The sequence below is a fragment of the Eubalaena glacialis genome, chromosome 5 (assembly GCF_028564815.1).
Source record: "Eubalaena glacialis isolate mEubGla1 chromosome 5, mEubGla1.1.hap2.+ XY, whole genome shotgun sequence".
Taxonomy (NCBI): Eukaryota; Metazoa; Chordata; class Mammalia; order Artiodactyla; family Balaenidae; genus Eubalaena; species Eubalaena glacialis.
Window position 1 is genome coordinate 37,438,311 of NC_083720.1, and position 17,982 is coordinate 37,456,292.

The 17,982-nt window shown below is 39.2% G+C and overlaps 1 protein-coding gene across 1 annotated transcript in view; it reads right to left on the bottom strand.

Annotated features, from left to right (window-relative positions):
- The window catches only part of STK32B (serine/threonine kinase 32B), a 341,842-nt gene that overhangs the window by 236,048 nt on the left and 87,812 nt on the right, over window positions 1–17,982 (bottom strand). The window contains exon 2 of the mRNA XM_061191226.1: window positions 14,472–14,527. Within this exon, the coding sequence (XP_061047209.1) occupies window positions 14,472–14,527 (56 nt within the window). The remainder of the gene's footprint in view (window positions 1–14,471; window positions 14,528–17,982) is intronic.

Sequence of the window (17,982 nt, forward strand, 5' to 3'; positions counted from 1 at the left end):
TTGCTCTGGCCTATGCTTGAAAGCCATTCACGAATGAGCCTGCATTTCCTGTGATATTTAGCTCTTAATAAAGTGATCCCTGGGAGCCAGCAAATTCCTCCAACCTATGCCTCAAGCCAAACATGGACTAATTAATATGATAGGAATAAATATTTCATTAAAAAGAAGTGGATTCCACCACTTATAAAAGATGTCTGCATGAACAATGAAAGCTTCTAGTAAAAGTATCATGTTTAAGAATTCTAAAAATGATTCTTACATAAGAATAACAGCTCACTTTGGAAACACACAGAAGTTAGGTAACTTGCCCAGAGTCACCTGGTTGACCAGAATTCCAACTCAGCTCTGTCAGACTTGGAGGCAAAGCTCTCTAACCATTTTGCTATAAACTGATTAACTCTTGCATTGTCCTGAAAAGAGCAAACATATATTCCAAGCCCCTGCTTGTGGCAGACACAATGTTGGCTGGGCATCTTACACACATTTGCTGCCATGGCCCCATTACTAAGACTGTCCCTGCCACAGGACCTTTGCATCTGCTGCCCCTTTTGTATGTGATGCTCTACCCCCTGGATCTCCACATGGTGTGTTTCCTTCTTAGCAGTTAGGCCTTGGCTTAAATGTCTCCTTCTCAGCAAAGCCTTCTCTGTTGCCCTCTCCTCCAAGGAAAGCAGGCCTACCCTCCCAGGTCATTGCACTATGCATTTTCTGCAGAGCAACTATCATTATTGAAATCGTGGTTGGGTATTTTTTGTGTATTTGTCTCCCTTACTAAACTGTCAGCTCTATGGCATCAGGGACCTCGTCCATCTTGTTTCCACACCATCACAAGTACCTAGACTAATTCTGGGACAGAACAGTTGGCATAAATGTTTACTGTCTGACTCAAAATCCTGCTATGCTTTCCACCATGCTACACTTATCTTAAAAGATGAAAAAGATTTCCAAAGACTACATTTTTAAAGGAAAAAAACACTAAGTCAAATGTTTCTGAACATTCAAACTTATAAACATATATATAAAATCGAACCTCCACTTAATTCCAAAATGGATTTGTTGCAGTCTGGGCACTAAATTGGTTAGTCCGCTATTAATCAAAAATTTTTTTCACACTGTGAATTCACATGCAGATGTGAAAATCTGGAGTTTGGAATGAGACAGCTAATAATATGCTTGCGTGTGGAAATGATCATCATTGCATAATAAGAGTGTGGAGTCTGGAATTATCATCTGTGCAACTCTTGCTCAATTTTATCCAGACTCTTCCTTTGAGGGACATAAAGAGCTATTATCATATAAATCTGTGCCACTTTTTGCTGTTTTATGTGCAGACTGCCTCTGGCTATTCCATGAATTTTAATTAACTCTCTGTTTATTTTGCTTCAACCCTATGACTCTCTAAGCACGGGGCCCATTTGCTAATCCAAGAAACACACTTTTGAAGCAAACTTCTCAGAAAGTTCTCACAAAGGTATCTTCCTCCTTCCCTTGAAAATAATTAAGCCCTGTTGACTTCAAAGTTGACTCAGAGCAGTCCAGCCTGGACTCTCTCTGCTGGTGCAGGAGCAAAATGTCCAAAGGCTCAACCAACGAAGGGGTCAAGAGCAACCTGTGGGAGGTGGAGAGTGAGGCAGGAGAGAGGTGGAAATTAAAGGGGCATTTGTGAAAAATTAGAGTTTGCAGCAGGGGAGATGGAGAAATTCTCCTTAGGACCCTAACCCAGAGGCATTCAGTATAAACCAGTCAACTAACTCTTGTCAGTCGATTGGTTAATTGTCAAGTTTTTCATTCATTTACATAATATGTATTCAGTTAATTATATAGAGCATATATGTCATATGTATCATATGCACATGTATATGTAAGTATATATTATATATGAATATAAATATACACACTGCTTAGTGGATATGTATATATGCATGTATTTGTATGTATATACATGCATATATATGTGTGTAGATATACATACATACTGCTTTGTGGGCTTACATATATATGTATACATGTATGAGTGTGTATATGTATCTATATAATATATGGTGGGTATATGTATATCTGCCTATATATAAACTGTTTAGTGGGTGTGTATATAAATATATATATACACGTATGTTTATTGCTTATATGCATATACATATACATGTGTTTATATATACTATATGTATGTGTAAATACATGCATATAGATATGTGTGTATATGTTTATATACATATGCATGTGTCTATGTATATAGCTTACTAGGTGTGTATATATGCATATTCATATGTGTGCTCATATATATATATATATATATATATATATATATATATATATACGCTGCTTAACGTGTGTATACATGTATCTATATGCTGATTAGTGAGTGTGTATATGTATGTGCATTATGCATATATGTGTAAATATACATATGTGTGTATATGTATTATACTTTATACATATATATTTGCTTAGTAGGTACTGGAGATACAACTGTGAACAATGAGGGAACACTGCTGCCCTCACAGAGCTTATGTTCTGGTACATGAGACCAACAACTAAGAGGACAAATTAATAAGCATGTAATGGAATTACAGGTAATGACAGGTGCACTGAAGAAAAGGGGACCAGAAAGGGTACCTGGATATGAAATGCTTGGGGTGGAGTCAAGTGGGGTGGATATTCAGAGAGGGCCTCCATTGAGGGGACATTTGAGCAGAATTCTGTATGGTATGAGTGATCCTTGCAGAGTTCTGGGGGAAAGTGATCAAGGTTGAGGGCACAGCAAGTGTAAAGGTTCCGAGTTAGAAATAAGTTCAGCATGTTCGAGAGATGAGAAGAAGGGCTGAACGGAATGAGTAGGAAGATGGAGGGGGTAGAGAGAGGTGTCAGCAAACTAGGCATAAGTCAGACTGCTGGGCCTTGTGGGCCAGCAGAAGAGGTTGGCATTCATTCTGAAAGCAGCAAGCATGTGAGCCAATCCATGCTTTATCACATCACTGGCTGCTATGTAGACCAGGGCTTTCCCTCTTCTTTCTCTCTCCCCCTCATCCATTCTGTAGGTAGCATTTATTGAGCCTTTACCACCTGCTGAGCACTAAGCCAGGTGTTGATGGGACTGGGCAGGTGAATATGACCAATCCCAAGCTTTCAGGAATCTCACAGTCTGATGGCAGAGGCAGCTGAGCAAGCTGAAGACCATCCCTTGGCAAGATGTGCTGTGACAGATGGAAAGAGGAAGCTTAGAGAGCCAGGTCTTCCCCTGACGCACCCCTTCAGGTGGTTACCTAAAACTTTCTAGAACCCACCACATCACCCAGGGCCAAGAAGACATAGAAGGCATTTTAAAAATGCCAACCATATGTCAGGTCTGATGTTGGAGGCTGCATGGTCTCTGCCCCTTATTTTCACAGTAAGATCACTCAGGGCATTCTTTAAGTCTTTATCTGCCTTCATTGTACAAAGGTATTTTTGTTCAATATAGAATTCTGGGTTGATGGTTCTTCTCTTTTATCACTAGAAAGATATCGCTCCATTGTCTTTGGACTTACACAGTTTCCATTTCCTAACACAATATGTCCTTTTGTTCTCTGGTTGATTTTAAGATTTTCTCTTAATGGTTTTAAACTATTTATTAATTGATTATGATGATCATTGATGATGTTTTCCTTGTGTTTCTCTTGCTTGGAGTTGGTTGAACTTCTTGGATTTGATTTTATCATTTTCATCAATTAAAAAAAAAATTCAGCCACTATTTCTGCAAATATATTTTATACACCCATCCCTCCTTCTGGGACTCCAATTACACATATGTTAAACTATTGCATTTTGTTCCATAAGTCACTGAGGCTCTGTTAATTTTTTTTCCTCTGTGCTTCATCATGTATAGTTTCTATTGCTATATCTTCAAGTTCGCTAACCTTTTCTTCTGCACTGCCTAATCTGCTGTTAATCCCATCCAATGAATACTTCATTTCATGTATTGTAGTTCTCATCTCTCTAAGTTCTATTTGAGTGGTTACCAGAGGAAAGAGGGGTGGGGGGAAGGGAAAGAGAGGGGAAGGGAATTAAGAGGTACAAACTACTAGGTATAAAATAAATAAGATACAAGGATATAATGTATGGCACAGGGAATATAACCAATACTTTATAATAACTTTAAATGTAGTATAATCTATGAAAATATCAAATCACTATTTTGTACACCTGAAACTAACTTAACATTGTAAATCAATAAAAATATATAAATAAATAAAGTAAAATTGCAATGTCCAGTGTCCAAAAAAAATTACTAGACATGCAAAGAAGCAGGAAAACATGACCCATAAGCAGGAGGAAAATTAATAAGGACAAACAAACCCAGAAATGGCACCAGTGATGAAATTAGTAAATAAGCATTAGTGATCAAATTATTTAAACAATTTTAAACAAAATTTAAAAGAGCTATTATTAATATGTTCTGTATGTTCAAGGATTTTAAGGAAAATGTGAACATAATAAGGACAGAAATGGGCATTCTTGTTTTTCAGAAGAGAAAACATAGGTTTGCAGAAGCTTTATGATTGGTCCAAGTTCACATGGCTAGAAACGGCAGGACCAGAATCTGAGCCTAGGCCTCCCCATCCAGAAAGCCCATGCTCTTTCCTCTGTGTTATGTTACTTCCCAAACCAAATGTCCAGTGTTTTTGGACACTGATGGACACTATCCCCCTGACCCCCATGATCTCCTGCTGATACACATGTGACTAAAGCTAGTTTCAACCTAACTTCTGTACTTGGGAGGAACACGTGGAAACAAAACTGGCTGTGTGTGACAGTGGGGTCCTCTCCAGGCTTCCGACTCATCATATGTAAATGGGGATAATAATGCCCAGCACACTGGGCTTTTAGGGCAACAAGGATGGTAAGAGGGGTCCAGTTCCTAGGACAATGACTGTGAGTTTCTGATTGGTCAGGACTCTACTCCAAGTTGCAAATACTAGGAACCCAACATGATCTTGCATAATCAAAACAGGATGCCAGCTCCTGTAGCTGGTAAGGAGAGTGGATAAGGCTCACAGGACTGGAAGAGCACAAAGGCAGAGGCACTGATGGTACCTAGCCATGTTCCCTCTCCTGCACCTCCACACACCTCAGGATGCTTACTGTGGACACCTGTGACTCTCTGCTGGGGATCTTCTTCTGCCCTGGATGGGGTAAGCCAAAAAGTGCAGGAGAGGTAATGCTGCTTAAAGCAGCCCTCCATCAATGATGAACAGGGAACTGTGCATAAAAACATCAGCTTCTCTGACCTTCGGCTGCCTTCAAGGCACCCTCGGCATTGAGTTCCAGAATGGAGGTGAGTCCAAGGGCCTCAGTGGTGAGTGGCTTCATCAAATGCCCATCCTTGGCTGCCTTGCTTTCTGGGTCTCAGTCCCTCTCTCTTTCAGGTGTTTCCTGGGATCACCTCCCTCCCAAAAACTGCTTGCACTCAATTCTTTATCTCAGTTTCAGCTCCTGGAGGAACCCAAGCTCAGACAGTGCCCAGCAGGGCCAGGACTGGGGTCCAGCAAGTGAGGGGGCAAAATGTAAGGAAGCAATGTCGACCTGCATTTGGAGGACCCTGGGAGCAATGCCTCCTTAAATTTTCACTCCTGGTGCCTTGCTTGCTCGCCCCAGTCCTGACCCTGCTCAACAGGAGTCCATCTCTCCACCTGCCTCTTATATCTGTTTGTTTCTTCACTTTGGGCCTCATTCTTTCCTTTTGCAGAGAGACTTTCACCTCCACCAGTTGCTGAGAAAAATGGTCACCAACTCATGCAGACCTGTTTTCTTACAGTACATCATTAATGAGAGGATGAGAACAAGCCTTTCACCTCTGATTCCACTGAAGGATTATGAATGGCTGGGCTTGGGTCACACAGCCACTCCTTGGACCAAGCACCAGTCTAGCTGAATATGGCCCAAGTGGTTGGCCCAGCCAGGTCACATGCCCATCTCAGAAGGTGAGTGAGGGACCATAATAATTGACAGTCCACATGGGGTGGGGGAGGTGTTTTCCAAAGGAAAGAGATGTTATTGTGATAAGAAAGGGGACCAAAAAGCATGCTGAATAGTCAAAAACAACAGCTACTACAGTCCACTATGATTCTCCATTCCCTTTCCTTTTTACAGATGAGTAAACTAAGCTTCAGGGTGGCTAATTCACTTTCCCAGGTAGCCACAACTAGTACATATCAGAGTCAGCCTGCTTCCCAAATCTAAAGTGTTTCCACTGAGATATGTAGAAATTAATCTGCTGTGCCTCAACTGTCCTAAAATTCAGTCATAAAAGGGTTATAAAAATTTTCAGTGAATTCTTGCTAAAATCAATGGATTGCCTGCAGCTGTTTACTTTGGTGCTACACTGGGGAAGCACAACTTCCTCCAGAATGAAAGTAAAATGAGATTTCTGTGAATTCACATGTGCTTTTTCCTGATAACCAAGGCTACTGTCATACTTTAACAATGAAATGTCTTTCTTGAAAACTCTTCATAAATGTCAGATATCAAACCTGCCAAAGGCAGATAGCGAAGCCAAAATATCCATTCAATATTAGGAGGGTGGTTTTCTTCATCTTAGTCCAGCCCAGTTCCACCTTGAGTCTTATAATAGTCATACAGACTCATCTACACTTACCATGAAAGGCAGCGATTATTTGGTATTTTGACCACAACAAAGCTATGTTCGATTGCCTTGAAGTAAACTAACCTCATCCTGAATACTGGATGTTTGTGTACATTTTACATGAATTTGGGTATCATCAAGAAATTGCTACAGCCTAAGAGGGACTTAAAACTAGATCCTCTATAAAGCTTGCATTTTTTTCAGAACATCCATTATAACCATAGCTTTAATACATTTATGCTCTGGAATACAGGTTCTGAGAGCCAAGCCAGTAGGCAAACAGCAGCACAGATGTAGGCAGAAAAGGAAAACAAAACTTTTAAGGATGGTGACAGGATATAATCAATTAATGATTCATGAGGGCACATGCTAACAGATTTGGTAGTATGATGGGAAGGGGTGCAAGGAGCTCAGGACCAAAATCATCATTGACATGAGGGTAAAAGTGATATGCTTCTATGTGGTGCCGATTGTGTTGTGGATTTAAAAAGTTGCTTCCATTTTCCTTCATCCATGAAATCCTCAACATAAGGGACAACAGAAAGTAAAGATTTAACAGAATTTTAAAGTCTTTTGTTGTTGTTGAAGTTCAGCTACTATCCATAGACACTAGAGGCAAACTTCCTAAATTCTCTGGGCCACAACTCCTCTCTCTGAAAAATCTAGAGAAGGGGAATCTCAAATGTGGCACATAAACTCTGCCCAAATCTCTGGCTGACCCCTAAGGACTATAAGGGGCAGACTATAAGCAATACAGTGAAGAAGAAAAGACTGAGCTTTGTGTGCCTGCCCAAGAGGCAGAGTATGCAGTGTAGATCCAACCAAGTTAATTGCTCATTAAAAATATATTTTCAAAGAAATACAATGCAATCCAAAGTCTATACAACATAGCATTGACAATATCCAGGATGCAACCCAAAACTATTCAACATATAAAGAACCAGGAAAATGTAACCCATCCTCAATGGAGGTGAATCTTAAAATGACCCAGATGTTGGAGTTAGCATAAAGGATATGAAAACAGCTCTTATGACTATGAATATGCTGCATGATATAAAGGGCAATATGATAGAAATAAATGAAAATATAGGAAATCTAAGCAAAGAGAGAGAAAATATTTTCTTTTAATCCAGAATTTCCACCTAGGCACATCATAGTCAAATTGCTGAAAGTCAAAGATTAAAGGAAAATCTTGAAAAGAGAGTGACGAAAGTGACACATTATTATCAGATAATAATGATTCAAGTCTAATGACGTTTCATCAGAAAGCATGGAGGTCAGCTGACAATGGTACAAAATCTTTAAAGCAGTGAAGAAAAAACTGTCAACCCAATAACCTGTATCCAGTAAAAATATTCTTTAAGAAAGAAGGTGAAATAAATACATTTCAGATAAAATAAAATTAAGAGAATGCATTGACAGGAGACTTGCACCACATAAAATACTAAAGAAAATTCTTCAGGATGAATGGAAAGGACACCAGAGGGAAATTCAGACCTTCACGAAAGGTATGGGTAAATATCAAGAACTATTTTCCTCCTAATTTTTTAAAAGCCAAAAAACTACACATATTTTAAAAAAAGTATATATTTTACACATATATATGCATATATTTCTATACATTTAAAGCAAAAAACTATAATATTGTATTGGAGACTTATGATTTAAGAAGCTGTAATACATATGACAACTACAGTATAATGGTTGACAGGAGTGGTAAATAGACCTATAGGGTTGCCAGGTTTTTATATTTTATGTGAAGTATAAAATATTAACTCTAAGCAGACTTATTTCAGTGAAATAAACTGAAGATGTGTATCATAATCCCTAGAGCAACAAATTTAAAACATAACATAAGGAAGTATAGCTATAAAGTCAGTAGATAAATTAAATGGAGATTCTAAATATTCAACTAATCCAAAGCAAAACAGGAAAAGAGAAACAGAAGAACAAAAGAGAAAGAGAACAAGAACAAATAAAGGAGTAAAAGAGATTGCCAGGTGGATTTAAAGAGAAGCAAGACCTAACTATATGCTGTCCTCAAGAGATTTATGTCAGATATAAAAACACAGATAGAATGAAAGAAAAAACATGGAAAAATACATGCCATGTAGGTTGACTATATTAATCTCAGAAAAAATAGGCTTCAAAAAAGATTATTAGCAGAGATAGAAAAGTATATTTCACAATGATAATAAGGTCAATTCATCATGAGGCCATAACAACCATAAAACTGTATGCAACTAACCACAGACCTCCCAAGTATAAGAAGCAAAACTGACAGAATTAAAGGAAGAAGAAGCAACTCCACAATCAGAGTTGGAGATTGTATACATCTATCTCAGAAATGGATAAAACAACTACATTGTTAAAATCAGTAAAGACAGAGATTGAGGAAGGAGGCGGTTCAAGATGGCGATGTAGGAAGATCCTGAACTCACCTCCTTCCATGGGCACAACAAATTTACAGCTACCTATGGAAAAATTCCCTATGAAAAGGATCCGAAAACTAGCTGAACAGCTCCTCCACAACAAAGGATAAAAGAGCCACATCAAGATGGGAAGGAGAAGCAGAGATGCGATCTTGCCCAAAACCCCACGCCCAGCGTGGTGACCTGAAATTGAGAGGGGTCTCACAAATACAAAACTTCTCCCTGAGGAGCGAGGCGTTTGTGCTCTCATCTGGCATCCCAACCCTTGGGACCTGCTCTGGTAAGAAGAGCTCCCAAAATGCCTGGCTTTGAAAAACAGCAGGATTTACATCCAGAAGAACCATAGGGCTGTAGGGAACAGGGAACGCACCCTTAAAGGGCTCGCACGCAGACTCACTTGTCCTGGGACCCAGCACAAAAGCAACAGTATGAAAAGGTCTAGGCCACATGTGAAGGAGATTTATTTACTTATCTTAAAGCATCTGCTGGAGGGGCAGGAATCTGTTGGGACTCTTCCTGGAGACAGAAGCTGGCAGGTGCCATTTTTGTGCTCTCTCTCCACCTTGTTAGTCCCAGTGTACATGCCCCATCCTCATGCCACTTCTGCAGCCCTGCCAAAGCCAGTTGGCACATGCAGCCCATACAGGGTATGCCTCTTGAGCACCTGGCTCTGGTGTCCAGGGGGGATTGTGTTTTGGGACCCCATGTGTCTGAAACAATCAGAGAGACTATTCTTGGCAGGCTACCATACTCCAGTTACCGCACAGACAGCTGACTGTGATGCACCCCCAGTCTTCCTGTGAAAAAGCCCTATTTACCTGTCTTGAAGCTTCAGCCTGATGGACAGGCTTCCAGTTTTCCATACGTCTAGAGGCTATGGAAGGTCTAGGGGATATCACCTTTGTGCTCTCCCTTGACCTCACTACAGCTCACTGGTACCTCCCAGAAATGAAATCAAACACTCACCTGGAGCCCCGATTTTTGCAACTTCACTAATGGGACACCTGTAGATCACCTGGTGCAGAGGCCAGCAAGGTTTACAATTGCATTTTCACAGTACTGTGTATATTTGCATACCTTAAAAGCTGCTGCCTAGTTTCTAATCAGCCTGAAATTAAGGGCTAACTGAGATCCCACCCTCTGGAACACTCACAAGTCTTCAACAACTGGGAATTACCCAGAATAAATCAGGGTGCTAAGACAATCACAATGGTTCAAAATATAACCAAGAGCTAGGGCAAGTTTAAACAAGAAGGTTCATCTCCTTCACAAGGCCACTACTTCAAGACTGGGAAAGATGGCTGTTTTGCCTAATACATAGAAACACACAGAGAGTCAAGCAAAATGAGGAGAGAAAGGAATTTGTTCCAAACAAAAGGAAAAGATAAAACCACAGGTTAAAAAAAAAAAAACCTTAATGAAATGGAGATAAGTAACTTAGCTGAAACAGAGTTCAAAATGTTAGTCATAAAGATGCTCACTGAACTTGCGAGAAGACTGGATGAACACAGAGAGAACTTAAACAGAGATAGAAAATATAAGTAAGTACCAAATAAAAGTCACAAAGATGAAATATACAATAACTGAACTGAAAAATACACTAGAGGGGTTCAATAGCAGACTACAAGAAGCAGAGAAAGAATCAGTGATCTGGAAGAGAGGTCACTGGAACTCATTCAAATAGAGCAGCAAAAAGAAAAAAAAATTCAAAAAGTGGAGATAGCTTAAGGGACCTATGAGACAACATCAAGCAGAATGACATTTGCATTATATGGGTCCAGAGGGAGAAGAGAGAGAAATAGGCAGACAACTTATTTAAGGGAATAATGGCTGAAAACTTCCCTAATCTGGAAAAGGAAACAGACATCCAGATTCAGGAAGCCCAGAGAGTTCCAAACAAAATGAACTCAAATAGACCCACACCGAGACACATTACAGTTAAAATGTCAAAAGCTGAAGCTAAATCATAAAGGCAGCAAGAGAAAGACTTGTTACAAACAAGGGAACCCCCATAATACTATCAGCAGATTTTTTTGGCAGAAACTTTGAAGGCCAGCACTTTCAAAGTGCTGAAAGGAAAAAACTTCCAACCAAGAATAATCGACTCAGCAAGGTTATTATCTAGAATTGAAGGAGAGATAAAGAGCTTTCCAGACAAACAAAAGCTAAAGGATTTCATCACCACTAACCCAGACCTACAATAAATGTTAAAGGGACTTCTTTAAGCTAAAAAGAAAGGGCACTAATTAGTAACAAGAAAACATATGAAAGTAAAAATCTCACTGGTAAAGGTAAATATATAGTAAAAGTAGTGGCTTGATCACTTACAAAGCTATTATGAAGTTTAAAAAATAAAAGTAATAAAAACAACTAATAATTTAGTTAAATGATACATGAAATTTTAAAAATGTAAAATGTGAAATCAAAAACTTAAAATGTGAAGGGGGTTCAAAATGTAGAGTTCTAGGATGCATTCAAACTTAACTTACTATCAGTTTTAAATAGATGATTTTATATATACACATACATATATATTTATGTGTCTGTGTATATATATATAAGCTGTTACATGTGAGCCTCATGGTAACCATAAAGCAAAAGCCTATAGTAGATACACAAAAGATAGTGATAAAGGAATCTAAGCATAACCCTATAGAATGTCATCAAACCAAAAGGGAAGAATGCAAGAGAAGAAGAAAGAAACATAGAGGAACTACAAAATGGCCAGAAAACAATTATCAAAATGGCAATAAGTACATAGTTATCAATACTTACTATAAATGTAAATGGACTAAATTCTCCAAACAAAACACATAGAATGGCTGAATGGATAAACACCAAGACCCATATATATGCTGCCCACCACAGACTCATTTCAGATGTAAGGACACACACAAACTGAAAGTGAAAGGATGGAAAAAAATGTGTCATGCAAATAGAAACCAAAAGAGAGCTTGGGTAGATATACTTATATCAGACAAAATAGACTTTAAAACAAAGACTAATAAAAGGCAAAGATGAGCATTACATAATGATAAAGTCATCTCCAGCAAGAAGATATAACATTTGTAAATATTTAGGCACCCAACATAAGAGCACCTAAATATATAAAATAAATATTAATAGACCTAAAAGGAGAAATTGACAGCAATACAATAATGGTAGGGGACTTATGACACTTATAACAATGGAAAGACTATCCAGACAGAAAATCAACATGGAAACATCAGCCTTAAACCACACTTTAAACAAGATGGACTTAATACATACATATTGAACATTCCATCCAAAAGCAGCAGAATACACGTTCTTCTCAAGTGGACATGTAACATCGTCCAAGATAGATCATACGTTAGGCTACAAAAGTAGTCTCAATAAATATAAGAAGATCAAAATCATGTCAAGTATCTTTTCTGACCACAATGGTATGAAACTAGAAATCATTTACAAGAAGAAAACTGGAAAAACACAAATACGTGGAGACAAACAACATGCCACTGAACAACCAATGGGTCAAAGAAGAAATCAAAGGAGAAATTTTAAAAAATACCTTGAGACAAATGAAAATGGAAATACAACATACCAAAATCTGTGGAATGCAGCAAAAGCAGCTCAAAAAGGGAAGTTTATAGTGATAGAGGCCTACCTCAAGAAACAAGAAAAACCTCAAATAAACAACCTAACGATAAAGCTAAAGTAACTAGGAAAAGAAGAATAAATGAAGCCCAAAGTTACCAGAAGGAAGGAAACAATAAAAGTCAGAATAGAAATTAATGAAATAGAGACTAAAAAGACAATAGAAAAAATCAAAGAAACTAAGAGCTGGTTCTTTGAAAAGATAAACAAAATTGACAAGTCTTTAGCTAGACTCACTATGAAAAAAAGAGAGAGGGCTCAAATACATAAAATCAGAAATGAAAGCGATAAAATTACAACTAATACCAAAGAAATACAAAGGATCGTAAGACACTACTATGAACCATTATACGCCAACAAATTGGACAACCTAGAAGAAATGTATAAATTCCTAGAAACATGCAATCTTCCAAGACTGAATAATGAAGAAAGAGAAAATTATGAATAAACATAATTACTAGTAAGGAGATTAAAAACTCTCAACAAACAAAATCCAGGGTCAGACGGCTTCACTGGTGAATTCTACCAAACACCCAAATGTTTAATACCTACACTTCTCAAACTCTTCCTGTGGAGGAGGGAACACTTCCAAACTAATTTTACAAGGTCAGCATTACCCTGATACCAAAACCAAACAAGGACACCACAAAAAAAGGAAATTACAGGCCAATGTACCTGATGAACATAGAAGCAAAAATCCTCAACAAAATATTAGCAAACTGAATTCAACAATACATTAAAAGGATCATCCACACTATTCAAAGTGACATTTATTCCATGGCTGCAAGGACAATTCAACATCCACAAATCAATCAACATGATATACCACATAAACAAAATGAAGGATAAAAATCACATGATCATCTCAATAGATGCAGAAAAAGCTTTTGACAAAATTCAACATCCACTTATGATAAAAACTCTCAACAAAATGAGTATAGAAGAAACCTCAACATAATAAAAGGCCATATATGACAAGCCCACAACTAGCATCATACTCAACAGTGTAAAGCTGAAAGTTTTTCCCTTTAGTTCAGGAACAAGACAAGAATGCCCATTCTCGCCACTTTTGTTCAACATGTGTAAATCTTGAGGACGTTATGCCAAGTGAAATAAGCCAGTCACAGAAAGACAAATACTGCATGAGTCCATGTACAGGAGGTATCTAAAATATTCAAATTCATAGAACCAAAGACTGGAAAGCTGGTTGCCAGGGCTTGAGGGGATGGAGACACAGGGAATTACTAACTAATGGGCATAAAGCTTCAGCCAAGCAAGATGAGTAAGCTCTAGAGATCTGCTATACAGTGTTCTATGTATAGCCAACAACAATACATATATTGTACACTTAAAAATTTAAGCAGGCAGATCTCATGTTAAATCTTCTTTCCACAATAATTTTTTAAAGTGCCTCCATTGCAGGAAAGAGCTACTGCTGGCCATCACATAAATTTGCAGGGTTTTTTCTACTTTCCTTATTTAGATCCTCAAGGAAGAAATAGCATTAGCAATCTTGAAATAATTACCATAGTAATTCACCTAAAGCAGGACTGCTGTAATTTAATTTTCAGAATGAAATTACAGCATATCCAAAGGAAACTATTCAGACTTCCTTTCACATTTCAAATTTAGCAAATTCAAATCTTTCTGTCAAACAGGAAATTCCCAGTGCCCAGCAATCAACACAAAAACAAACACACAAACATGCACATAGGCATAAGCCCAGTGGTCGGAACTTTCCTATTTTATTGATGAAATTTGTTAAAATCCATCATTCTTACCTTCCCAAAACTCCCTTTACCAATGGCCCGTAGGATCTGAAAATGGTCAAAGTTGACTGTAAAAGAAAAAAGAGAAAAACAGGAATAAGTCAGATTTGTCAGACCTTGTTTTGGTTCTTAAATGTCCTTACCTGCACACCTACCCATTTATTTCAAATGGCTCCTGGTTTACTGCATCATGTTTGTCATGGCAGCACTCCACCACTGAATGGATACTTCTCGGCATATTCCATTTCCCCTCCCAGCACATATATTTGGCAGTTAACACCTCACCATATACCTAGACACCCACAACTGTATACACCTTTATGGTATATAGGAGGAGAGACATCTTTTGGGCCAGAGGGAAGGCAGGACAGAGAAAAACTTGGATACTTGGATTATCAAATTCTTGTACCTGCTAATCCCTTTGCCAGGATGACCCTTCCCTACTTCTAGTTCCTGTCTTGTCCATCAAGCACTCTTACCTTACATACTCAGACATCAGCTCACCTGCCTCAGTATCCAAGGAGTTAATCCCACCTCCATTATGGAACCTCTGGACCCCCCAAGTTTCATGACCACATCATGGTCCTTCCCTGCTTGCGTGTCTGTCTAACCACTGATATCATGAGCCAAGAGGATGAGGATGATGATCCCACACCTTCCTCCTGGCATTGCCCTGTCTCATGCCTCCCTTTCATCACGTTTCTTGATGGGGCTCCCCATTCTTGCTATCTCTATTGCCTTGTTCCAGTATGGCTTATACCCCATCCCCATAGCACAACAGGCCAACAACGTATGGCTATGCCACTCGAGCCAATGGACAACTTTCTGTGCCCCTTCTACTTGGCCACTCTCTCTTTCTCGAAACACCTACATGGCTTCAACGGAAGCGCACCCTCTCAATTTTCCATTTCCTGCATCAGCCCTTTTGCACACGTATCTTTGTCCTCCTGGCCATTAATTACTCGACTCCATCAAGCCTCCATCCTACAACCTTCCTCTCCTCACTGGCTCCAAAGGCTTCAGTCACCACCAAACGGCCAATGACTTTCCAGGCTGTGCGTACCGATTGATCCTACCACACAGAAACTCCTGGAGGCTTTGGAGCCACCTTGAACTCAATGGGTCCAAAATGGAACCTATGAGAGGGTGTGGAGAAAAGGGAATCCTCCTCCACCATTGATGGGAATGTGAATTGATGCAGCCACTATGGAGAACAGTATGGAGGTTCCCTAAAAGACTAAAAATAGAACTACCATATGATCCACCAATCCCACTCCTGGGCATATATCCAGAAAACATGAAAACTCTAATTCAAAAAGACACATGCACCCCAATGTTCACAGCAGCACTATTCACAATAGCCAAGACATGGAAGCAACCTAAATGTCCATCAACAGATGAATGGATAAAGGAGAAGTGGTACATATATACAATGGCATACTACTCAGCCATAAAAAAGAATGAAATAATGCCATTTGCAGCAACATGGATAAACCTAGAGATTATCATACTAAGTGAAGTAAGTCAGACAAAGAAAGACAACTATCATATGATATCACTTATATGCGGAATCTAACAAAATGATACAAATGAACTTATTTACAAAACAAAAACAGACTCACAGACATAGAAAAGAAACTTATGGTTACCAAAAGGGAAAGGGGAAGGGGGGAAGGATAAATTAGGAGTTTGGGATTAACAGATACACACTACTATATATAAAATAGATAATCAACAAGGACCTACTGTATAGCACAGGGAACTACATTCAATATCTTGTAATAACCTATAATGGAAAAGAACATATATATATGTGTGTATATATAAATATATATGTATATATACATACATACATAGGTATATATACACACATATATATATAGGCTGGTGGTTGCCAAGGGGGAGGCGGGGGAGAGAGGGATGGTTTGGGAGTCTGGGATTAGCAGATACAAACTCGTATATATAGGATGGATAAACAACAAGGTCCTACTGTATAGCACAGGGAATTATATTCAACATCTTGTGATAAACCATAATGGAAAAGAATATGAAAAAGAATATATATATATATAAAACCGAATATACAACTGAATCACTTTGCTGTACACCTGAAACTAACACAACATTGTAGATCAACCATACATCAATTAAAAAAAAAAAAAAAAAGAAACACGGCCTAGGATGAGTGGTTCAACATTCATTCGACCTCACAAGCTCAAAGCCTGGAACTCATCGTGGACTCCTCTCTCTCCCAACCCCACATCTAATCCTTCACTAGGTTAGGTCCATTTCACCTCTTCACTGTCTCTCCCATCCATCCACCCTGTGGCCACCCTCTGGTCTAACCCACATCGTCTCTCGCTTGGACAACCACAGTGGTCTTCCAACCACCTCTCTCAGGAGGGGGGTCTTCTTGCTCGTCCTCTGCTTACACCCCTCCAATGGCCCTTCCACTGCTTTCAGGGAAAAGAGGCAATTCCTCCCCATGGCCACGAGGCCACACAATTGGGTCCCTGCTACTTCTCCTGTTTCACCTCCTACCATGCTCCTCACAGCCACTGAGCTTCAGACTTGCAAGCTTTCTTTCTGTGCTTTGAGCAGCCATTCCCCACACATTTAATGCTCTTTTCTTGGCCCTACACTTGTTAACTCTGCTTCCTCTTCATTCTTCTGCAAGCAGAGAAGGCTGCTCTGACCCTTCAGCCTAAATTTGCTCCCCCTATTATATACTCTCACAGCACCCTGGGACTTTGCTCCAAAAGACATCATTCTGTGTTATTTTACATGCATTTGATTAAGATCATTGATCCTCCACTAGACTCTAAGCTCCCTGAGGTCAAAGGCCATGTTTGTTTTTTTACTGTATCCCTACAGCTAGTACGGCGTTAGTACACAGTCGTATTTGACAAATATTCATCAACTAAAGGAATGATTGAAAGCAGATCCCCATATTCATGGTACCAGACACACTTCCTGGTACATAATGAGTATTAGGTAAATATTTCTGAATTAGATTGAATTACGGCCAGTTTCTAGTAACTAGGAAAGACATGCTATTTACAAAAGATGAAGTGAACTGATTAGTTCACTACATTATGGGGGCAAGGATAGGGGGAGGTGAATGAATACAATTAGTTCCTCGTGCATTCAACTCACCACCATGGAGGATAATTATGTTGAATTGTGTCCCTGCTAAACCAACGTCAGAATCCAGTGCGCCATCTAACACCTAACGTGCTTAGAATAGAGAGACAGGGTTAACGGTTAACTTAGCAAAACCTTGACCTAGATTGGTTTCCTTTGTGCATAACTTGCCAGGAAAAGAAACTGGGAAGACAGAAAGCAATGGGCTGGGACTGCACTTGTGATGTGACCAGCAATGAGCTAGGAAATGCACATATCCTATCCCAAGCCCCCAAGGTCCCAGGAGGCAGGCACCACTGTTGGCATTTGACACCTGCCCTCCCCACCAATTAGCAATAAACATCCCCACTTCCCTGAAGGCTCCATGCTGCTTCATGCT